Below are 23,391 nucleotides of genomic sequence, written 5' to 3' on the forward strand. Positions count from 1 at the left end.
CTTTTGAGGATCAAGTGCCCTCCCTCTTGCCTCTGAAAGTTTTTCCCCATCCCACCCTTCCCCCTCCCTGTTGTCATCAGCTTGGAGGGGTCTCTGCTGCGGGTCGTTCCCAACAATGGGGTGCATTGAAATCCGATTGTTGTCCCCTCCCCCCGCCTCCTTGTTTAATTCATGAGTGAATCAAAGAGAACAACGGGACGCAGACGTAAGGGCGAGCCCCACTTCATTGCAGGGGATTCATCTTTGCTGGGAGGATCTGGGAGTGTTGGGTGAAGGGAATCTCTTCGAAGCATTAAGCCTGGTCAGTTACTGGGGGACCGGGGATACCACAAAGCAAACTTAAGCAACCACTGTTTGTGAGTCAGGAATGACAATTTATTCCTTGCATAGCATGTCAATCCCCTGGTCCTGCAAGCTGCAGAGCACCCTGAGCTCCTGCCGACTTCAGTGCTGGTTGAAGTTGCTCAGCCCTTTCGCAAGGCACTGTTTCACAGCTTCCATTTTCTGCTGGGTTTTACCCATATTTATTTGGGGCCAGATCCTTCCACCCGTTACTGAATAGCCATTTACCATGTAAGCAATCCAGCTGATTTCAGTGGGGCTAGGTGCAGAATAAGGTAACAAAAAGAATGCATGCTTTGATATCACGCTTGTTAGGAGTAGATCTCAGTGTTTTATAAAGGAGATCAGTGTCTTTATGCTGGGGGCAGAATCTGGTCCTTATTTCTTCATCCTCTCTTCCTCCCTGCCATCATCCCTGAAAGGCTGGCTTATGTTAAAGCACATAAGTGTTAGGTCAGAAAACTCCCCATTTGCAACCCATTCCCATCACCTGGTTTTGTTTTTTCATGAGCCAGTTGGCTTGGACCTTTTGGCTTTTGGTAACAGATGGCTGGGCCAGTGGCCATTTCATGTGTCTTTTTTTTTTAAAAGGCTTTCATGCTGAGATAAGGATCAGGCATGTGTTTGTTTGGCCCCCTCCCACTGCTGGAGAGAATACTGCTTTGGAAAGCGTTTATCTTCAAGGAAGATCTGAGCAGCTGTTTAGGAAGACTGTAATGTAAGAGAAAGCATAAATATGCCACACCTGTTATCCAGGCTAAAGCTGAGCTCTTGTTTGCCAATGCTGAGATATGTTTGACTTTGATTTCTGCAAGACAGAGGGAAGTTGGGGAAGCTGTCAGTTGTCGATGAAATAGTAATACTGTAAAGTTTACATCAAGCCAGAAGGATCTCAAAGCACTTTACGTGAGCGTTGTGGCCCTTTTAGGCCCCCATCCAGCTAAGCACTCAAGCTCATGAGTAACTTTAATCACATAAATAGTCCCATTGACTTCAGGGAAATGACTCGGGTCTTTTATACACATGCTCAAGGGCTTTGTTAGACTAGGGGCTTTGGCTGCTGCACATGTCAAAATGCAAAGGGGCCCCTGATCGCAGATCATTCTGAAGGCACTTTGCATGCGACCCCTTTAAGCTCTCTGCTGTCAGGTTGCAAGTGGCCAAGATCTTGAGACAAAGTGGTAGAATTAAGAGCACAGTCGGAAAGTATGTTTGTTTCGGGGCAGAGGGGTGGAAATTGACCTGTCAACGTCAAATCTGGCTTACTGTTTAGGAGAGGGCGAGGGAATCTATCCAAGAAAAAGAAGCATGTGGGTACAAAGACCTCCTAGCACTGTTCAGAATACTCTCTGCTGTCCCACAAACCCTGATTGGGTCTCTAGAGGGACTTCATCTTATGATTGCAATGTGGCATTTTAGTTAAACATCCAAAGGCCTAGTGGGCAGAGCACTGGACTGGGACTCAGGAGACCTGGGTTCTATTTCCAGCTCTGCCACGGGCCTGCTGGGTGACCATGAGCAAGTCACTTTTCTTTTCTGTGCCTCAGTTTCCTCATCTGTACAATGGGGATAATGACGCTGGCCTCCTTTGCAAAGTGCTCTGAGATCTACTGATGATGAGTGCTACATGAGAGCCAGGTGTTATTATTTTGCAGGTCTCTGCATGCTACCGGGTTGGGGTTGGCATGTGTTCCATGCTTCTCTTTCACCTTTTCCTTCCCTTCTCTCTTAATGTGAAATTCATCCTTCTCCAGAGAAGCTGGCACAAGGCCTGTACCCCATGTAAATCTTCAGAATAGGCCTCAAGAGGTCCGTTGTGCTGGCTCTTTATACAGGGAGGAATTTCAAGCAGAGTGAATATATCTCACACACATGTGTCATCAGTGCTTGGGTCGCTTTGATCCTTAGACTTGCATAGTTCCATTAAAAAAATCAGTAAAATGGTATTTCCAGCAAACATGCACTATGCTAACTGGCATCCCTTAAAGAAATAGACCCCAACAGCTCTGATATTGATTATGGACAGGAAGGGGGGTTGGGGATTGTTTTTCCTCTGATCAGCTGGACTGAGAAAGGCAATTTGCATGGATCTCAAGCTTCAGTTATTTGGTTGTGCTTCAAGGGGGTCGGAAGATCCCCACAAGCTCTTTGAAATCTCAGTGATTTATGGCACTCCTGTGCTCTGGAAAATGTTGGAGACAGGTGGCAAGGGATGGGAGCTACAGGGTGTGTGTGAAAGTGATTCCCACACAGGCATGGAAGTTGGCAGCTTTGTGGGCTGCAAGGAGTGTTTTTCTTTCTCTCCTCCACAGCAGGTCGTGGGGGTAATCAAAGGTGCCCATGAAAGGACGGGGAAGGGGAAAAGCCAAAACAGATGCTGTAACTGAAACCACATGTACAAAAATTGTCCTAAGATAAAGCAAACTGGTGCAATGGACCAAGCACAGAAGCCTATCTCAGGCTTTAGGAGGGAAAATGCCTATTCAAGCTGAGAGCACAGGATCTGTATGCTCAGTGTTAGTCTAACTACCTTTTTACAACACATCTGAGATGGGAAGTGGGCTCTTCTCTGTCTGATTTTAGTACAGACTGAACTTCTCCCTTTCTTTTCTCCTGCACAATCCACCTAGCTGTCTTGTACCATGTGTATTTAACCCCCGACTGCCTGCATTGAGCTGCCAAAAAAGGGAGCTGCTATTTGCCCTCTGTGTGTTTACTTTGTTTTTAATGATCAATGTGTAACTCAGTTTGAGACTAAACCTGGCATTTTCTCATCGGTGAGATGGTCACATCCCACAAGGCAAATGGTAACGGATCAGAGAAGAAACATTACAGTTAATAAACCTGTATAACCCCTACAGGCCTGGATCAGGATCGGAGCCCCACTGTGCTAGGTGCCAAAAGCACCAACTCCGTGGGTGCTCCGGGGCTGGAGCACCCACGGAAAACAATAGTGGGTGCTCAGCACCCACTGGCAGCCCTGAGGATCAGCTCCTCCCCTCCTACCCACCAGCAGGCCCCACCAATCAGCTCGTCCACCTCCCTCCCAGCACCTCCTGCCCACCACAATCAGCTGTTCAGGTGCTGGGGAAGAGGGGGAGCAGTGGGGAGGGGAGAGTTGGGAACGGGGGGGGCAGGGCAGGGACGGGAAGAGGCAGGGCGCGGAGGGGTTTTGGGGGAAAAGGTGGAGCAGGGGCGTGGCCCAAGGCAGGAGGAGGGGCTTTGAGCACCCCCCCCCCCGGAAGTCAGAGCCTCTGGTAGGTGCTGTACAATCATTTGATTACACAGTCCCTGTCATGTGGCGCCTGCAATCCAGTCTGCACAGGCAGACTCCATACAAGTCAGTGAGTCTCCTCACAGATGCAAGGGGTCCACCCGCACAGATTCGATTGCGGGAAGGGGGTTAGGTGCTGTCTGACTTGCCCAGTGGCTTTGTCTGTGGTTGTTAGGGCTGTGAAATTCTGGATAGAGGCTGCACTTGGGAGAAGGAAGAACACCTAGGGATGAAGAAAAATGTCTCCTTTTACTTTTCCCTGCCTTCAGAGCGGGCACCGCAGAACCAGTAGGAACTAGTTCACTGCCACGGCTCTTGTGTGAGTGACAGTACCTAGCACACTCCAGAGAAGGATCTCACAGCACTTCCTCCACACTGATTCAGCCTCATGATGCCCCCATAGGGGAGGGGTGGGACCAAGATGCTTCTTTGATGCTAAAAGTTTGGCCTTATCCCCTTATATCGTCGCTTGGTGGCTATCGGGGACTAAGTCACCCGGGGCCGCGTGTTTCCAGAGCCAATCTGCACCAATTGAAATGTTGTTTGTTGCATTGCCTGTCTGAGAGCTCACCGCTGGCCTTTGCAGCTAAGAATTTAGATACAAAAGAGAAATGGACCAAATCAAACCCTTTCCCCTGCACTTGCCGGCTCTCTGCAGGGGCCGCTTTATCTTGGGAATGGTGGGGAAGTCTGATTGACTCTGACTTGGTGTCTTTTCTTCTCCCCAGATGCAACAGTGCCCACGTAGGTGACCGGTGCCAGCTGCCAAACCCCTGCCTCAGCTCCCCGTGCAAGAACGCCGGCACCTGCCACCCGGTCATCCGTGGCAATGCTGTGGATTACACCTGTTCCTGCCACCTGGGCTTCACAGACAGGCTGTGCCTGACGCCCGAGGAGAACGCCTGCCTCAACAACCCCTGCCGCAACGGGGGGACCTGCGACCTGCTCACTCTGACTGAATACAAGTGCCGGTGCCCTCCGGGGTGGTCAGGTGAGGCCAGCACACATACCTCCATCGGGGAGCCCCGAGAGCCCTACTGTCCCCATCCCCAACCCACAGGGGTGGGATTGTTGTAATACCCTGCATGGAGCAGAGTCCCCAAAGCCAGGACGTGCCTTGAAAATCCAGGGCGAGGGGCATTTACAATGCCTGCTCCCACATATCAGCCCCCATCTGGTCTTCTAAGGGGGCTCACTGCAGCTGGTCAGGGGCAGGAGGGCCCATGCAGAGCAACACGGGGTGCTTTCTCCTGCCCCCAGGCAGTGAGTGTGTTGCCGTCCTCATGGGGGCGTGGGCCTCCTACATGACAGTGCTATCCAGTGCCTGTCCATGGGAATGAGTAGAAAGGGGGAGGCTTAGAAACCAGCCTCGAAACTCCTCCAGGCCCTGCACCTACAGGCTCCAGGGAAAGCATCAGCGACTCCATCCTTTGTCCTGTCTGCTCTGCGGGGATCCCTCAGCCTTTTTGGTTAGTGGAGTGGCTTGTCCCGTTCTCTTGCTAGCTTGCAGCAGGCCAGGCATCGTGCGGGAGCAGCATGTGTACAGCTGGGACGCGCTTTGGGGTGAGGGGTGCTATCAAGATGGGGAGTGTGTATTGTGAATGAAATACACCTCTGTGCAAGCTGAATGCCAGTGCAAATTCTTTGGGGAGGAGCACCGTTCAGCCACCAGAATCCCGGAGAGGGGGCAGGATTGGGGAGCACAAGAACCCACAAGGGACTCTGCATCTATCTGCCCTCTGGTGAGCTGCAGTCTCCAGCCTCACCCTCTTTGTCCGCTCTCCAGGTAAGACCTGCCAGCAGGCAGATCCCTGTGCCTCCAACCCCTGTGCCAACGGAGGGCAGTGTGTTCCTTTCGAAGCCCATTACGTCTGCAAGTGCACAGCGGGCTTCCATGGGGCCAGTTGCAAGCAGGACGTGAACGAGTGCAACACTAGTCCTCCCATCTGCAAGAATGGCGGGAGCTGCACCAATGAGGTCGGGACCTACCAGTGTTCCTGCAAGCCAGCATACACGGGCCAGAACTGTGAGCACCTCTATGTGCCTTGCAACCCCTCGCCCTGCCAGAACGGGGGCACTTGCCGTCAGACTAGCGACACCACCTATGACTGCACATGTCTTCCAGGTACGGCCTGCCTTTCTTACTCTTTGCCCATGGTGATCCAGGGGTGAGGACACTAGTGTGGGTCTTGGGAGATCAGGGTTCATTTCCTTGCTCTGCTACAGACTCCCTGTGTGACGTGGGGCAAGTCATTTGGGGTATGTCTACACTGCAGTTGGGACAGCACCTGTAGGTGTAACAGAGCTAGGGTTTCCACCGAATGCATCCGATGAAGTAAGCTGTAGCTCACGAAAGCTTATGCTCAAATACATTTGTTAGTCTCTAAGGTGCCACAAGTACTCCTTTTCTTTTTGCGAATACAGACTAACACGGCTGCTACTCTGAGAGCTAGGGTTGATTGAGTTAGCTTGATAAAAGTATCAGTGTAGCTGCCAGGTATGTACCCTGGGGTTGAGGGTAGGAGGGTGGCTAGCCCCTGCCGATGCAGCTACACTGCTATTTTTAGCAAGCTAGCTCAATCCGTGCTAGTTCAGGTATGTCTACACGTACCGCAGTCACACTTCCCAATTGCAGTGTAGACATACCCTCAGTCTCGCCATGCTTCAGTTCCCCCTTTGTAACATGGGCAATAACAGCATGTCCCTACTGCAGGGGTGTTGTGGGGATAAATACCATGTTAGATTGTGAGATGCTGAGCTGCAACATTGGTGAGGGCCATATAAACGTCGCCGATCAGTAGATTTGTCCGAGTTGCCATTCTTTTTGGAGGATTGACTTTCATCCTATTGTCCCTGAACTACTGAGGTGCAGAAAGCTCAGCAAATTCAAAACCTTTCCGAGGAACTACAGTGCACTCTACCTGGAGTGACCATTCAAGGGACTGAGAACAACCAATTCTAACAGAGGTGGAACAAAGATGTCCTCAGTAAGTCTGGGCGCATACTTTGTGGCAGTCCCTAATGATGGGAAACGTCACCTGAGAGCTTATCTCCAGCTGGAAATGGTCTCCAGAAGGTATTCTGGAATAGTGATTTCAGCAAAAGCCCCCGTGCAGACACGCTTACTCCGGCTGAAGAGTGCCTTTTTCTGATTTAGCTTAATCCACTTCTAAAGTGGCACAATTATTCTGGAATAGCTAGTTTGGTAAATTTCCAAGTGGAGACGAGCCACGGTTAAGTGAGGCCTCTTGGCCTGAGCTGGAGAAGGGAGACCCTCCCCGTGCTCTCTGCTGCCCCTGCTGGGCAAACCAAGGAACAAGACAGCTCAGTTCCTGTAGCTGAATAAATGACTGTGAGAGGGGAGAATGTGGGAGAGAGAGGGGAAGGAAAGGGGTGGGGTTACCCGCTCTGGGTTAAATTCACCCCTCTGCAGAGGCAGTGGGCCCAGGCCTAAACCAGTGAGGACTGAAGTGGAGTTCAGGTGTCAGGCTAACTCCTCACCAGTCAGGGAGATGAACCCAGGCCTCTGAACTCAGGGAGACCTTTCAGTTCTGTCGTGCCTCAGAGGTTTTCACCGCAGCGCGCTGGGGTCAGAGCCTGAGCAGCTGGAGTGGAACTGGTTGAGCTTTGCTCGTGGGTGTGAGACCGCTCCCCAGCTTCTGCGGCAGCGAGATGCTCGCAGCCAGGTGGAATGAAATTTACAAACTTCCTGCCTGTCAGCAGCCTGCCCCCAAGAAAGAGCTGCAGTTAGGCCGGGCCCTTCGCCGAGGGGGCCGAACAGCAGGAGAGCTTTGTTTTCAGGAGGATTAGTCTGGTTTCTCACCCAAACCAGCCTCCTCCACCTGTCTGAGGCACATGCAGCAAGAGGAAGCATCTGCCCGGTCACCCCGCCGTTGGAAAGATGCTATCGGCCGTGTTAAGCTGCCTGGGAAATCTCTGTGTGGTGGAGAGGGCTCGAGAATTTTTAATCTCCTCTTTTCACAGATAAACCATGATAGGGTGGCTACTTTGGGTGTGAAGATGGCATAGTGGTTAGAGTGGGAGACTTGTGTTGAGGCTTCCCCTGCTTCTCTTCCCATCCCCTTGGGGGAGTCACACTTACTGGTTAGAGTAGGGAGTGCGCTCCTGGGTTCTGTCCCTATCTCTGCCATTGACTTGCTTTGTGGCCTCTCTGTGCCTCAGTTTCCTTCTCTGTAATATGGGAATTATGATATTTGTATAGCAACAGGAGAATTACCAGAGTAGATCAGACCCCAAATCCGTCTAAGCCAGTGTCCTGTCTCTGACAGTGAACAGCACCAGCTGCTTCAGAGAAAGGTGTAAGAACCCTCTAGAAGGCAGATGTGGGATAATCTGTCCTTGGCATAGCTCTCATCCTGATGTCTAATAGTTACATTTAGTTTTAGCCCTGGAGCATGACGTTCAATATCCCTTACACAATGTACTACTTCCCTGCCCAGCTTCCCAGGGCTGTCGTGAGGCTCCTGTCGTCCGTGTTCGTCAAACAAGAGATGACCTAAAACGACAGAGCTATAGATGAGCTGACTGTGACTTAGAACAGCAGCGCTTTCTCCTGGGCCAGATAAGTGAATGAACTTCCGAAGCTGATGAGAGCTGGGAGCGAATTCTGATAGGCGTCACCTGCACGGGTCAGGAACACTCACCAGAAGTTAGCAGTTAACTGGTGGCTGCTTGGAAGGATGGCCATTTTAGCTCTGTATGGGTTATTGTGACGGAGAAGGCAGCCCTCCAAGTGAGGGGAGACGCCTTGTGGTGCCCTGCTGGCCCTCTCAGAACTGGAAAGGAAGTCTAGCTCTGACTAGCCAGCTTCCTGCAAGAAACCAGCCTGCCTTGTACATTAGTGAAATGTCATCTCAGAGAGATTTCAGAGTAGCAGCCGTGTTAGTCTGTATTTGCAAAAAGAAAAGGAGGACTTGTGGCACCTTGGAGACTAACAAATTTATTTGAGCATAAGCTTTCATGAGCTACAGCTCACTTCATCGGATGACGTGAGCTCACGAAAGCTTATGCTCAAATAAATTTGTTAAGCTCAGAGAGAGAATCTCTACTGCAAGGGGGATGGGTGAGGAAAGCATTAGCTCTTTGGCACCCAGGTGTGACTGGAGGGAACTGTTTCCTAGGGATTTGAGTGCACCCTTTATTGGTTTGCCTCCCATGAAGTCCAATGGCCAAATATTAACATGCAAAATAACCTTGGAGCTATTGAATGCTCTGGTAACTTCTCTATTTGAGGCTGATCCTGCCAGGTGCCAAGCTCCATTAAGACCCTTCAGCACCTCGCAAGGATCAGGCCAGCCGAGGCATGTGTCTTGTGAAGCAAACACTGTATCAGATGATTCTGGCTGAGGCATAAAAGATTGAGGGCCATTTCTCATGATAAGATACTCACTGATGTGCTGGTCTGTAGCTCAGCACATTTTAAAACAATACCCTCTTTTAATTTAAAAAGAGTCTGTCTGTTCAGAGTCTTTTACAGCCGAGCTAATCTAATCTGTGTTATCATGCCTTTGCCTTAGTACCTAACCCTGAATTTAAAGTAATTGCAGCACTAATTACTCATTCGGATGGTTCAAAATCAGTTAATCCTGGTATCTAGGACGTTACAAGTTATTGCCATTCATGCTCAGATCTGCAGCTTAAAAGCTAGGAATGAATCAACATTATCTGCTTTGGACTTCTACCAGCAATCATAAATAACTATTATTGCTTTTCATTCAATATGGGGCTGATGTTTGTGGGAAGAGAACAAGGCAGTCATTTAGAGAGAGGCTCAGGACATGGCTGGGATGCAGGTACTCGTGGGTTCTAATCCTGCCTCTGACCTGCCTTGGGCAACTTGCGTAAAGTCTCTGTGTCTGGTTGTTTATCTGTAAAATGGGGACAATGTTACTAAATCTACTTCTCTGGTGTTGGGTGGAATGTGAGGGGCCTGATTTTCTACAGGTGCTGGGAGCACCCACAGCTCCAGCTTGCACCAGTGGGAGCTGCAAGTGCTCAGCACTGTGGAAAATCAGGTCCTTTAAAAGTGTTGAGGGCATGTCCCGGGGTCAAGGACCCTGCAAAGTGAAAGGGTCCCAGAGATCTGGGCCTGAGCCTGGAAGTCTAAACTGCATTTAAACAGCCCTGCAGCGAGCCCAAGTCAGCTGGCGTTGGCCAGCCGTGGGTGTCTAACTGCAGTGTAGATATACTGTAAGGAGTGGAAATAAAACCAAAGCCTTGGGTCCAGGAGACCTGGATCTTCTTTGTTACCCAATATTATTCAGAATATTTTGGGGACAGCCGAAACATTTGGATGAGCTGGAGAGGTCAGGATCACGTGAGGGGATGCTACAGGACTGTGTTCACCTGGGGCTGTGTTGTGTAGATATCACATTAATGCTCCAGGGTCCCCATCCTGTGATGTTTTGCAAGCATCACAGCCTGGCTGTATCCACTCTTGCAGCCATCTGAGTGGCATGTGTTTCAGGGTATGTCTGTAGTGATGTCCTGTGGGGGGGACTGCAGCTTATGTGCCTATGACCCAGCTAGCTGTAATGTAGCTAAGGATTCTGGAGCAGTGAAGCTGCAACAGCATGAGCTTCAGCATACATGGGCTATACGTGCCCGCCCAGAACCATTGCTTGCACAGCTAGCTCGTGCTGCTCCCGTAGGTGAGCTATCCAGATTAAAGCTAGCTCGGCTGTGTCTACATGAGCTGCAGTTACTCCTGTCCCCATATTTGCAGTGTAGACATAACCCTCCTTGTCTCTGCAGCGTAGCCATCTGGACACACAGTTAATTTCAGTAGTTTCTATAGTTAGTTGTGTCTGATTTCAATTAGTGGCTGACTAGGTGAGCACAGAGCTAAACAAACAGCTTGGTGAGCGGAGATTTGATTACACCTGCAGTGTAGCCCCAAATCAGCCATTGCTTCAGTCTAGCCCAGGTCTACCGCATGTTCTTTTTGGCAGGCTGGCCGAGCTGCTGTAGAGGAGCCAGTCTGTGGTACACAGTGTTTACAGTAAATACATCACTTAACCCTGTAACAAGGACAGTTTAAAATGTTAACAAGCAGGGGAGGGGATGGGGCCCTGCTTGACAGATCTGCTGATAAGATCCTGGCCTCTTTGTAAAAAGAAAAGGAGTACTTGTGGCACCTTAGAGACTAACAAATTTATTAGAGCATAAGCTCTAATGTGACAAGCAAGGTAGGCTATTTCCAGCAGTTAACAAGAATATCTGAGGAACAGTGGGGCTTGTCACCATGAAAGGTTTTCCTCCTCCCCCCCCCCCCCCCCCCCCGCTGCTGGTGATGGCTTATCTTAAGTGATCACTCTCCTTACAGTGTGTATGATAAACCCATTGTTTCATGTTCTCTGTGTGTGTATATCAATCTCCCCTCTGTTTTTTTCCACCAAATGCATCCGATGAAGTGAGCTGCAGCTCACGAAAACTTATGCTCTAATAAATTTGTTAGTCTCTAAGGTGCCACAAGTACTCCTTTTCTATTTGCGAATACAGACTAACACGGCTGCTACTCTGAAACCTGGCCTCTTTGTGTTTGTTCCGCCCACCTTGGGGAGCTGGGAAAGGTCAAAAGCTGTTCAGTTGCCCTGTGTGTCATGCTCTGGGATGAAGATAATTTAAAAAAGCCCTAGCCTGATGGTACAAAGAAGAGTGCTGGGATTTCGGTAGCATTGGAAGCCTTGATTCATGTTGCAAGAGTCTTAGTGGCGAAGAATTTTCCCTGGGAGGAAATACTGGCTATTAGCCTCATTGAATGGGCTATTAAAATGCAGTGATTCAGAGCCCGATTCTGCAGCCCCTTCCGTGAGTGATCCTCGGTCACATGGGCATGCCTGTGAAGTCAGCAGGCTGCACTCATGAGTGAAGGGTGTGCAAAACGAGGCCCCCACCTATTCCCTGTGAAGAATCAAGGTCCTCATTTTCAGAGGTGCCAGGGAGCTGCCGCTTCTGCTGAAGCCAGCGGGAGCTGTGAGTGCTCTGCGTCTCTGAAAAACAGACCCTGTCCTGTGAAACAACAAGTGGGAGGAACCTGGCTGCTGCCTCCCAAGATTCCTGAAGTTCTAGAGCGAGATTTCTTCATTCGAATGAACCTGTAGCTCATAAATATGTCTGCAGAGGGGAATGGAGGTGAACCTGAGCGGCTTTCTTCAAAGCCAAGGGTGAAGAGCTGCCACAAACAGTCGGTGCACGTTAATTAGTAATCTGCCACAGGTTGGGCTTGCTGTGTGGCTTGGAATGAAAAGACTTCTTGTTCGTTATTGCACATGGGGGAGGAGACTTCTCACTAACCAGCAGCAATGAGGCTTTCCAGCTAACATCTGTGTCCCCGTAGCAGTGACATACAGCTTAGCGCTGCATTAGGGAGCAGACAGAGTCTCCACCTGACACATCCCTGCTACAAACAGGGATTTACTGCTGCAGTAAACAAAGCCCAGGTGCTTACTGAAGCCTGACTGAAAATCAGAAATGGAAGAGAAAACTTTGGCCTGATTCTGGTCTCACGCCATTAAATTAGTCTTCGGGAATAAAGGCTGCAGGATTGGGCCCAGAGTGTCGCACTGAAAGCTGTGTATCCTAGAGGTGAAGCACGCAGCAGTTTGTTGCAGTATGGTCCCAGGGGAAGGGGGAATGGGGAGTCAGAGAGGGAGGAGGGCATTTTGTTCAGCTGGGAACAGAGGTGGAGCTGAACCCAAACCCTGCAGCCAGACACCCCGGGTCTTTGGCACAGGTCACATTGGATGGAGGTGGCTGGTACCTACTTCAGCACCTGAATCCTGCTGTGGATAGCCAAGCCTATCTGGGGTGTGGGAGATCAAGCTCCAGTTAGCTCTGTGGTGTTCTAGAGGCCGGGCCAGATTGTTTGCCCCCATTGCCAAGAGCAGAGAGTAGACCTAGGTGTTTCCTTTCCCCAGGTTTTGCTGGTCAGAACTGCGAGGACAACATTGATGACTGTCCTGGGAATAACTGCAAGAATGGAGGCACCTGTGTGGATGGAGTTAACACCTACAACTGCCAGTGCCTTCCTGAGTGGACAGGTAAAGGTGGGACTGCGGAGAGAGCATGGGGGACTGGGTGTGTGAGCTTACGGACCAGGGACTGCAGATAGATCATACTGCAGATGAAGCAGATAGCAAAAGTTCCATTGACTGAATTGGGAGCAGATGTGGGGCAGATGTTACTGCCAGTGCACAGCTTGCTGCATGCCATAATGGACGTTGGTCTGGTCCATTAGGGCAGATCCTTTGGACTATCCAGTTCAGTATCCTGCCTCTAGCAATGCTTCTGAGGAAGATGAAAAATTCCTGCATTGTACCTAATTCACTGTGCAGGGCTATACATGTGGCGGGGGAGGCAGGAGATTCCTTCCTGACCACTGTGGAGAGATCATCTCATGCCCTGAAGCATGAGAGTTGGGTTCACTCACTATGATATTCCTCCCCATTGCAGGTCAGTATTGCACTGAAGATGTCGATGAGTGCCAGCTCATGCCGAATGCCTGCCAGAATGGAGGAACGTGCCACAACAACCACGGTGGCTTCAACTGCGTCTGTGTCAACGGCTGGACTGGCGAGGACTGCAGTGAGAACATTGACGACTGTGCTATGGCTGCCTGCTTCCAGGGTGCTACCTGCCACGACCGGGTGGCCTCTTTCTACTGCGAGTGCCCACATGGCCGCACAGGTGGGTGATTGCAGGTTTAGTGTGATACATGGGGATGGAGGTAAGTGTGTGCAGCCAGATGAAAGTCCAGTGGTACATTCTGGGGACTATATACTGCCCTGGCAGTGGAGTTGGCTTGATCTAATAGCTCTCTGTTCTATAATCCTTGGGCCACATTGATCTCTGGTATAACAGCACTGGCGTCAGTGGAGTTACACCAAGGGGAATTTAGCCCTTTGCCTTCACCTAGGATAAAGAGTGAATCGGTCATTGGACTGGGAGTCTGGAGACTGGGTTCATTTCTCGGCTCTTCCACTGGCCTGCCCTGACCGTGCGCAGGCTACTTCCCCTTTCCCTGTTTCTGTTTCTGCCACCTGTCGTCTGTCTGGTCTGTTTAGATTGGGAGCTCTTTGGGGCAGGGATTGTCTCTGATGCTGTGTTTGTACAGCACCCGGCACAATGGGATCTGCTCTCGGCTGGGGTCTCTAGGCACTCCATTCATATGGAGGTGGGAGACTTGCCTCCACAGTTCTACCCTGACAGGTGTGTTTGCGTGTGCTTGGTCAATAGGCTTGCTGTGCCACCTGGATGACGCCTGCATCAGTAACCCCTGCAACGAAGGCTCTAACTGCGACACCAACCCTGTCAACGGCAAAGCCATCTGCACCTGCCCCTCGGGTTACACGGGCCCAGCCTGTAACCAAGACATAGACGAGTGCTCTCTAGGTAAACACAGGGGCTGCCAGCTTTGGGGGTTATTTCTAAGGAAATGTCGGGGGATCAGGCCCAAGCTGAGTTTTGGTTTAAAAATACATAAATGGGGCGGGGAGGTTGTGTAATGCCCTGTGACCCCCTTGATCCAGACATTGGGGCCATTAGTAGAAACTGCTAGATGGTTTTATCAATGGAACTTGTCATTTTTAGGAGCCAATCCTTGTGAGCATGCTGGGAAATGCATCAACACCCAAGGATCCTTCCAGTGCCAGTGTCTCCAGGGGTATTCGGGCCCCCGCTGTGAGATAGATGTCAATGAATGCCTCTCGAATCCGTGCCAGAACGATGCCACCTGCCTGGATCAGATTGGTGAATTCCAGTGTATCTGCATGCCAGGTGAGTAGAAGGGCTGTCACTTTTCTCTCTCCTAGACCCTGATCCTGATCTGTGCAGGCAGGAGACTTGGTCCTGCGGGGGAGCATGGTTTACTTCGAGAGGACACCATGGGCATGCAGATCTGATGGCAGGATTGTGGACACCACTTAGCAATGAACGATTACTTTGCATGGAAGTGTGATTTATTTGTAACCTTATCATCAGTGTTTTTGAAACCTTCTAGGAACAATGACAAGGGAGGTTCCTTGGGCCGGGGAAATCCTGCTGTGGGGCATCTAAAAACCCTCCAGCAGGAAGACCCATAACTAAATCTCAGAGCCCACAGGCCCAGCCCAGCTGCCCCTGACATCAGCAAGCTGAGCCCTTAAGGCCATTTGCAATCAGTGGAGAGACCTCCAGTGACATCAGTGGGCCTGAGTCAGAGCTCTGATTTGCAGGGAAGGTCTGTGCAGGTGGAGGTGAGAGGCTGATTTTTGGCAGAGAATGAAGCTTAGGAGAAAAATCTGCTGCAGGGTTTAAATTTCCTTGATGATACTGTGGCGATAGGAATATTGGGGATGGGTGGGGAGATAGAAACCAACGAGGGCGTTGGGTGCACAGAGAATGCAAGATCGGGCCCTTTTTATACAATGCCTCTTACAGACATAGGACGTACAAGGCTGGGGTCCATATCCTGTCTCCGACAGTGACCAACCCCAGCTGCTCCAGGGGAAGGTGCAAGTACCCCATGGTGGAGATTTATGGAACACCTTGCCCATAGAGAAGGCTTCCTGATGACCCCCATCAGCCGCAAGTTGGCTTTTGCTTTGGAGCATTGCAGGCCACTGTCCCATGTTCCCCAAACACGGCGGGCTACATCCATGCCTGGCGTCCCTCGGAGCAGGCCTGCAATGCTCCACATGTGGGTCTTTTGCTGCAAACTCTGAGAGGCACTTTGGATCTCTGACTCGCAGGTTACGAGGGAGTTTACTGTGAAATCAACACAGACGAGTGTGCCAGCAGCCCCTGCCTGCACAACGGGAACTGCATCGATAAGATCAACGAGTTCCACTGCGAGTGCCCCACAGGTACAGGGCGATCGATAGCATTGCCTTCAGCATAAGCCTTTGTAGTGGAAACAAAGTTGGAATTAATCCACCACCCAGAGGCAACACTGGGCCGATGGATTTCAACCCAGCAGAGTGGGGCAGATCCCTGGAGCTCAGGGAAATAATGCTCCTTTTGTTTGAAGCCTCCTAGCTTTGGCAGCCTGGATATGAGTCTGGAAACTTAAATGTGAGCACCAGGCACATTCCGTGAAGGGAGGAAGGAGCACCAGTGGGATTTCCCCCTCTAGACCCAGTAAGTGTGTGGGGAGAGCTGGTCTGGGATCCCCTCTCCCACCCAAAGGCCTATGCTGGAGAGATTCTGGCAGATGATTTCAGTGAGCCCTGCAAGGTAGCGAGCTCTGTAAACCGGTGACTGGTGTATGTGTCCCACTGCCCTCTGTTGGCTGGACTAAGAGCTGCCTTCCTGTGTGTCATAGTCCCTGTATTGTGAAGAGATTCTCTTTAGCTCCAGAGATGGGGGAACATGCCTCAAAGAGCAACGGTGTGCAGTGCAGTGACAGTCACAAAGGTCTGAGTCTCCACAAAAGAACTGGTGCAAATCAGCATCTCTCCATTGCAATCTATGGAGCGTAATTGATTTATTCCAGAGCAGCATCTGGTCCTTTTCTGGTGCGAGGCCCAATTGGCCAGGTGAAAGAATGGGCACAGAAGTTCCCTTCACAGTAGCCCCAGCCCTTTCCTTTTGTGCAGCCGAATCCTGAATGGAGCTGAGCGCCCATAAATCCCAGGGACTTCAGCGGGAGCACAGCTCTTCTCGGGATCAGGGCCTTGTGGGTGGGAAGATGCAGCGCAGCCCACTGGCATTCAACAGGAGAGACGAGCAGGGCCTGCCCAGCCAGCCGGAGAGAGGAGCGAGGATTAAAAAAGCCCAACTTTGCACTTGAAAAGGCCCCAGTGTGGGGAGGAGGGGCGGCTGGGCAGAGGGGCCACGCTGGCGGGTTTGAATAAGGTGTCAAAGTCAGGGGGTAGAGCAGAGAATGGGGAGACAGTTAATCTGTGAAAGGAGGTTTTGAAGTTCAGAGCCTTCGCTTCTCTAGAGATGTAAATACGATGTGCTCAATACTGGGTCACAGCCCCCCATACAGCCATCACCATGGAAACCCCAGCCCAGTCTGGAAAATGTAGTCTCCTGCAGGGGAGCGAGGGTTCCTCCGGCCTCATGTGTGGGGCTGGGAATACTCGGATGAGCTGGGGCGGTGGAGGGGGCAAACCACTGGTGGAATCTGCTAGCTGGAGCTGCCTGTCTGTTTGCCATGGCCGAGCCCAAGGGCTGCTCGCCTTCTGCCCCGTCCCCCTTGCTGGTGTTAGGAGCCATTGTCCCAGTAAGCGCCCCGGTTAAGGGGCGAGGGTAGAGAGGCAGTGGGTGGGGAACAAGTTAATCCAGGTTGTGTCTGGGCTGTTGGGGTGAAGCCATGGGTTCTTCATTCCCCTGCTCTACCCGCCACCTCCCGTCCAGTGCAGACCTCTCAACACCCGCAACCCCGTTAGTCCCATTCTTTCGGAAGCCGGTAGGTTCTGAGACAGCCCCTGAAATGCTCCCAAGCCTCCAGTGCTTGTCCCAGCGCTGGCCTTGCCGGGGTAGTGCAAAACCAGCGTTCTCTCTGTATTCTCTTCCAGGCTTTAATGGGCACCTGTGTCAATATGACATCGACGAGTGCGCCAGCACGCCATGCAAGAACGGGGCTAAGTGCATAGACGGCCCCAACACCTACACCTGCGAGTGCACAGAAGGTGGGGAGACCTTTAACTGACCAGTCAGAATGGGGTGCGGGAGTGTTATCTGGCAGCTAGAACGGGGAGGCTGGGAACTGGGACCCCGGGTCCCCTTCCTGCCTCTGCCATGGATTTGCTGAGAGATCCTGGATAAGTCACCCTTTGCCTTGGTTTCGGCCTCTGTAAAATGGTAAAAATATTTAATGCTGAAGCGTTAATCAGGGACCGATCCTGCTCCTGGTGGGGAGTTATGTGCTTGAATGCCACGGCAGCAGGATCGAGTTCTGGAAGCTTGTCAAGGGTTTTGAGCTGCTTGGGCAAAAGGTGCTATAGAAGGGCAGCATCTAGAAATAATGGGCCAGATTCCTGGACTCAATGGATATTGGAACTGATTTAGTGCCGTGTTTAGACTGTAAGACCTTCGGGGAAGGGACTGTCTCGCTGTGTGTCTGTGCAGTACCCGGCACAATGGGGCCCTGCTCTTGGTCAGTGCAGGGACTGGATCTCGCTGTGTGTCCTGCAGCGCTTGGCACAACGGGGCCCTGATCTCGGTCAGGGTCTGTAGGAACTGCCATTATACCAATAATGAACCCTACATATAATCCAACCTGCCTGGGACTTGTTGTTTGGGGCCTGTCCTCTTCCCTGTCTCTACTACCCGCCTCCACGGCAAACGCTAGCAAGACAGAGAAGGAGGGAAATAAAGCAGCCTCTATTGTCCAAACAAGGTGCAAGACTCTGTGGGTTCGATGAGTGAAACCTAAGGCATGACTGGCCCAAACGATGACATGAGCCCCAGTGGTGAACAGTGGCTCTTTTGTGGAGCAGCTCCCGCCAGAAATCTTCCAGCTGAATGGCCTCTAATTAATGTATTGCTAATGCCAAGCCCCGATGAAAAGCTGCTATGTGGGTTTCATGGAGGATAGTCAAAGCTGCACTTTGTCCTCCACACCCCCGCCCCCCACTTCTGGGAGTGGAGTAGGGCCAGATAATGGCGAGAGCGTTATTATCTATGGGTGCGCGCGCCCCTTCCCCCCCTCGGATTCCATGACAAACACACGGAGGGGCCGGCAAGCGAGTGAGGCACCGGCTCCTGCGCGGAGCCAGCTTAATGATGATCATTGTGTATCACCGGGACAAAGCCCAGCGCTCCTGGCTCTGAAAGGCCCTTTCGTTTGAGTGCGGGGGAGACGCTTTTGTTCTGTGCGCTCTGGCCACGTTCTCAAGCAAAGCCCCATTGACTCCTCCAGGCTTGTGCTCTCGCTGCGCTGGGGGAGCTTGGCAGGGGAGGACAGTTATTAATTAGGGGGAGGGGGTAGCAGTTGCAAAGCTGATAGAGATAGGCAGGCTCTCCATGCAGCTTGGCATCTTGGGGCCCAGTTCCCCAAGGGAGGCTTCCATTCCTACTGAAAGCTAAGGGAGTGTGAAGTGTGGGATTGGACACCTGGGTCCTTATGCTAGAAGAGGCCAAGGAACCACTCTCAAATGGAAAGGGGGAAGGAACAATTGCCTAGTGGTTACAGCATTAGCCCAGGAGTCAGGAGACCCAAGTTCAAGTCCCTGCTCTGCCACAGACTCCCAACATGACTGCTCTGTGCCTCAGTTTCCCTTCTGCACAATGGGAATAATAGCACGGCCCTGCTGCCTAGAGAGGCTACATGCAGTGATGTTTGTGAGGTGTGCAGATACTGCAGCGACAGGGGCTTGACAAGATAGAAACGCTGGGATCAGACAAGTGCCTAGGTAGATAAAAACACTGTGACTGCATTCAAGAGCAACTCATGCCCACTGTCCAGTTCACCCAGAGGCTGGATACAATGGTGCCACCTCCCCCCATCTAACTATTTGCAAACCCATTCTGACGTACGAGGACTACCTCCGAAGCACGTTGTGAATCTCTGCAGCCTGCAATTCACCCACTCTCCCTTCGGGCTGGCTCTATTTCCAGGTTCTTTAGACTGGACAACTGTTCCCTACAGAGCTGCTGACATGACAGATCAGGCAGGGTTGGGACCGGGGCTCTCCCATGAAGCCAGCGACTATAGGCAAACATGAGCCATACAGGCTGGCTCCATGGCATAGTGGCAGTGCTTGAGCTGATCGCTGTGGGGAATACCGTGGTCCCAGCTCATTTGACCCTAGGGGCGGCGGGGAAAGGGATGAGCAGTGTGTAGTCTGACTCTGCTGTGGTATCTCCAGAGGCTATGTCCGTGGGCACAGGACAGCGCGCTATCTAGGCGTGTTCGAGTGGAAGTGGAATGGCTGTGAGATAGTCTGTGGATGGCTGAAGGTACTCCTTAGGACTTAGATTCTCTCTCTGTTCCCCCCCCTTCCCCTAGCTGCTTGGGGAGAGGAGCCATGGGCATGATGAGTCTGCTCTGAAGGGATTCTGAGCACTGCAGCTCTCAGTAGGGAGTGGTGCATGCTTTGCGCCTCTCAGGATCAGGCCCTGCATTAGGAGAGGCAAGTGCATGACGTGAGGCTCCCGCTCTGGCTTGACTGTTGGCTTCTTCCCGTGCCAGGATTTGCAGGTGCTCACTGCGAAATCGACAAAAACGAATGTGATCCTGACCCGTGCCACTACGGGACCTGCAGAGACGGCATTGCTGCCTTCACCTGTCTCTGCCAGCCTGGCTACACGGGCCACCTCTGTGACATCAACATCAACGAGTGCCAGAGCCAGCCATGCAAAAATGGAGGGACCTGCCAGGACAGGAACAATGCCTACAACTGTCTGTGCCTCAAAGGCACCACAGGTAAGGAGGAGTCACCCATTTGGGACTCTGTTTTAGCAGTGAAGAGGGCAGTCCGGGCTCTGGCAGGTCTCCAGTTATCTGTCCCTGTGTGGTGGGGGGGATGTGATCAGTCAAGGTGAGTGTGAACATTTGAGTCATGGAAACAAAACCAGGGGATGTGGAGCTAATTAACGCTCTTGCTTTGTCTCCCAGTGCCCGGCTGATTATGGGAAAGGCCTGTGGGTTTCCTATGAAGAGGGCAAGTTCTCCCAGCTGGACTGTCTATTTTAGAAGCACCTCCGCACCTGGGGGTGTGGAAAGAGTTTTCAAAGGAGGACTTTTTTCAGGGGGGAAGAGTGCCTCAGTTCCCCACCCCCATTATCACTCTTTTCTGACTATATTTGGTCTTGTCAGTGAGGCCTGAGACCTGTAAACTTCTCGTAACATTTTCCTCTTTAAGGGCCTAACTGTGAAATCAACCTGGACGACTGTGCTAGCAACCCATGTGACTATGGCAAGTGCCTAGACAAGATCAATGGCTATGAATGTACCTGCGAGCCAGGATACACAGGTGAGAGCTGTTGCTGGCCACTGGAGAAAGGGTCGGGGACAGGATGGAGTGGGGAACTCGCTATGATCATAGGGTGAGATTTTCCCACCCAGGTTTAATTAAACCCTCTGATTTGCAAGCTCAGTCGGGTATTTAGATGTCTGAATACCCTAAATCACACCCACAAACTTTGAATGCAGTCCCTCCCCTGACTCTGAGGCTGGGTGTAAAGAGGAGGTAATGGCAGAAGAGGTTATGAAATGATGGATTATTCTTTCTATTATGGTAGGACCTAGAGCCATAATCAGGGATTAAGGCCCCATTGCGCTAGGTGTTGTACACCCATATAATAAAAAAGTCCCTGCCCCAGAGAGCTGTCATCTGTACATTGGGCAGGAGATGAGTGCATGTCGGAAGACACATTTATTTAGAGAATTTACAATGATGTAACCTCACTGCGCAGAGCGAGGCAGCTGCCCTGGTGCGGTGCGTTCTGCAGCAGGAGAGAGATGTGGGCCACGATTTCGGAAGTGGCTGGAGATCCTGGATGCCTCCGTTCGTAGGGCCCCAATTCGAGACTCTTCCAAAGGACCAGATTTTTCTGAGGGCGGGTGCTCAGAGAGAGAGCCGGCCTCATTAGCTGGTCTCCGGTTGGGCCCCAAAGTCTCTGATCACCTTGGAAATTGTAGCCTTCGCTGCCAGTCTCCATCAGCCTGTTTCAGGGGGCTCCATGCTTAGCCTAGCCTAGGCTCTAGCTGCATCTGAAGCCTGCCTTGGACGGAGTGTAGACCCTGTCCCTGCCTCCTCGCCACAGCTTCTGCTGGTCTATGAAGCTATTCGCTTTCCCTAAGGGAGGCTGGGGCTCCTGCCAGCTCGGGTGGGTGACTTAGATGAGTCCAGAAATAGAGAGAGTCGAAAGCTGGTGATTAGGCTCCCGCACCGTCAAATCCCATGGGTATCGGGTTGCTGCCTCGTCTAACTGGTTTGTTTGATTGCCGCTGGAAAATGTGTACATCCTTTGATACGCACAGACCCCGCTGGCTCCCTGCTCACCCGCAGCGGGGGCGGTAGCCTTGCAGAGCCTCTCTGCCCTATGCCTGCTGCCAGGGGCTTTGAATAGGGCTTTTCTTTGCTAAGCTGCCAGCAGGTAGGGTTACAGGCTGAGATTGTTCCCCTTCATTGTTTCCTCCTGCAGCTAAAGTAATGTCAGGGATGGCCTCGCTCACTACAACTTTAATTAAGAAGAGAGGCAGGCCAGCGACTGCTAAGTCACCTTCCACCAAAGAGGAATCATGCTGGTGGTTATGTGCATGTACCTTTAGAACCAACACCACTTGGAGACTCTGTCCTACCGGCCTTTATGCAGGCTGGGTGTCCGTTGCACTCAGTGGGAGTCTTGCCTAGCTGCCCTGAGACCCCTTTTATTATTACTCCCCTGATGAGATGGGTGAGGGTTCCCAGGATGCCTCACATACTTCATGGAGGTGACGCTTTTTGGCTCTTCCCTCTCTTAGGGAGAATGTGCAACATCAACATCGACGAGTGTGCCAGCAACCCGTGCCACAATGGTGGAACCTGTAAGGACGGCATCAATGGCTTCACGTGCATCTGCCCCGAGGGTTACCACGACCCTATGTGTGTGCTGGAAGTGAATGAGTGTAACAGCAACCCCTGCATCCATGGGAAATGCAATGATGGACTCAATGGGTAGGTTTTCAGGAAGCCAACAGCATGTTTCTGTCCACGCAGCTCTGTTAATGCACCTTCCTAATTCCAGCGGCAACCCTTCACTATTTCAATTTTGGGCCCAAGCACAGCTTTGCTACGACACCCAAATCTTGCTCCGCAGCCCTACTGCTATTACAGAGATAGGCTCCCACATACGCCTGTCAATGCGCCCCGTTGCTGGTGTACATGGCTAGCTGCAGGTGCAGCCCCTGGCTTCCACTGAGCAAAGACTGCCTAGCGTCCTGAATTGCCATGGTGGTTTGGAGACTTGTAGAAATCTAGATTTGAACTGGAGATTCCAGGTGTGAAGAGCTGTAGTGTGGTGTGTCCCCCTCCCCCCCCAAACTGAGATCTAGCATTTGACTTAATGCGGGTCTCTTACAATTCTGGAATCCTGCAGTCCTATCAAGGAGCCTCTAAAGCGCTGGTTCTCCAACTGCTCAGTCATCCAGGACTAGTAGCGAGCTCTTTTCTCTGCTTCAATGTGACTGGGAACTTGTGCTTCAAATAAGTTCTGATGGTTACAAAATAAGGGTTGATTGAAGGGGTTGGGGGGATGAGTACAACTGGACTCTCTGCTTTATATTTTTCTTTCTGACAAAAGCTACAGGTGTGATTGTGACCCAGGCTGGAGCGGGACAAACTGCGACATCAACAACAACGAGTGTGAATCAAATCCTTGCATGAATGGAGGCACCTGCAAGGATATGACTAGCGGATACATCTGTACCTGCCGGGAGGGTTTCAGTGGTAAGGGCTGTCACTACTTTCTTACAGCTGAGTGGCAGGAGCTTTGCTGCTGTTGATAATTCTGTGTGAATTTATTGTCATGGAACGCAAACTGTGCATCTATGGGAAAGGCAACAATGGATGGGTCAGCACTGGGCTTTGAACCTGGGACCTTCTGCACTAAAAGTGCTGACTGCCACAACTTCAGCTAAAGGAGAAACTCCTCTAGCTGGTAACAGTAGTAAACTCTTAACCTCTTATCTGGACCAGCCTCTAGAGGTAACCAGTGGGTTCTGTGTGCATCATTGCCTCATTCATCCCATCCTCCTGTTCTTCTCTCTGGCTTTCCCATCATACCATTCCTCTTGAGCCAGAGGAAACCACCATTATGGTCTGCACCGAGTTTGCTGATGT

General features: G+C 51.4%; 1 protein-coding gene across 1 annotated transcript in view; it reads left to right on the forward strand.

Annotated features, from left to right (window-relative positions):
- Nucleotides 1-23,391, forward strand: part of NOTCH1 (notch receptor 1) — an 81,189-nt gene that overhangs the window by 37,787 nt on the left and 20,011 nt on the right. The window contains exons 3-14 of the mRNA XM_038374675.2: nucleotides 4,345-4,607; nucleotides 5,403-5,741; nucleotides 12,556-12,678; nucleotides 13,091-13,324; nucleotides 13,874-14,029; nucleotides 14,228-14,413; nucleotides 15,367-15,480; nucleotides 17,140-17,253; nucleotides 19,758-19,991; nucleotides 20,431-20,541; nucleotides 22,035-22,227; nucleotides 22,853-22,998. Coding sequence (XP_038230603.1) covers nucleotides 4,345-4,607; nucleotides 5,403-5,741; nucleotides 12,556-12,678; nucleotides 13,091-13,324; nucleotides 13,874-14,029; nucleotides 14,228-14,413; nucleotides 15,367-15,480; nucleotides 17,140-17,253; nucleotides 19,758-19,991; nucleotides 20,431-20,541; nucleotides 22,035-22,227; nucleotides 22,853-22,998 — 2,213 coding nt within the window. The remainder of the gene's footprint in view (nucleotides 1-4,344; nucleotides 4,608-5,402; nucleotides 5,742-12,555; nucleotides 12,679-13,090; nucleotides 13,325-13,873; nucleotides 14,030-14,227; nucleotides 14,414-15,366; nucleotides 15,481-17,139; nucleotides 17,254-19,757; nucleotides 19,992-20,430; nucleotides 20,542-22,034; nucleotides 22,228-22,852; nucleotides 22,999-23,391) is intronic.

Source organism: Dermochelys coriacea, chromosome 16, assembly GCF_009764565.3.
Source record: "Dermochelys coriacea isolate rDerCor1 chromosome 16, rDerCor1.pri.v4, whole genome shotgun sequence".
In the NCBI taxonomy this organism is placed as follows: domain Eukaryota; kingdom Metazoa; phylum Chordata; order Testudines; family Dermochelyidae; genus Dermochelys; species Dermochelys coriacea.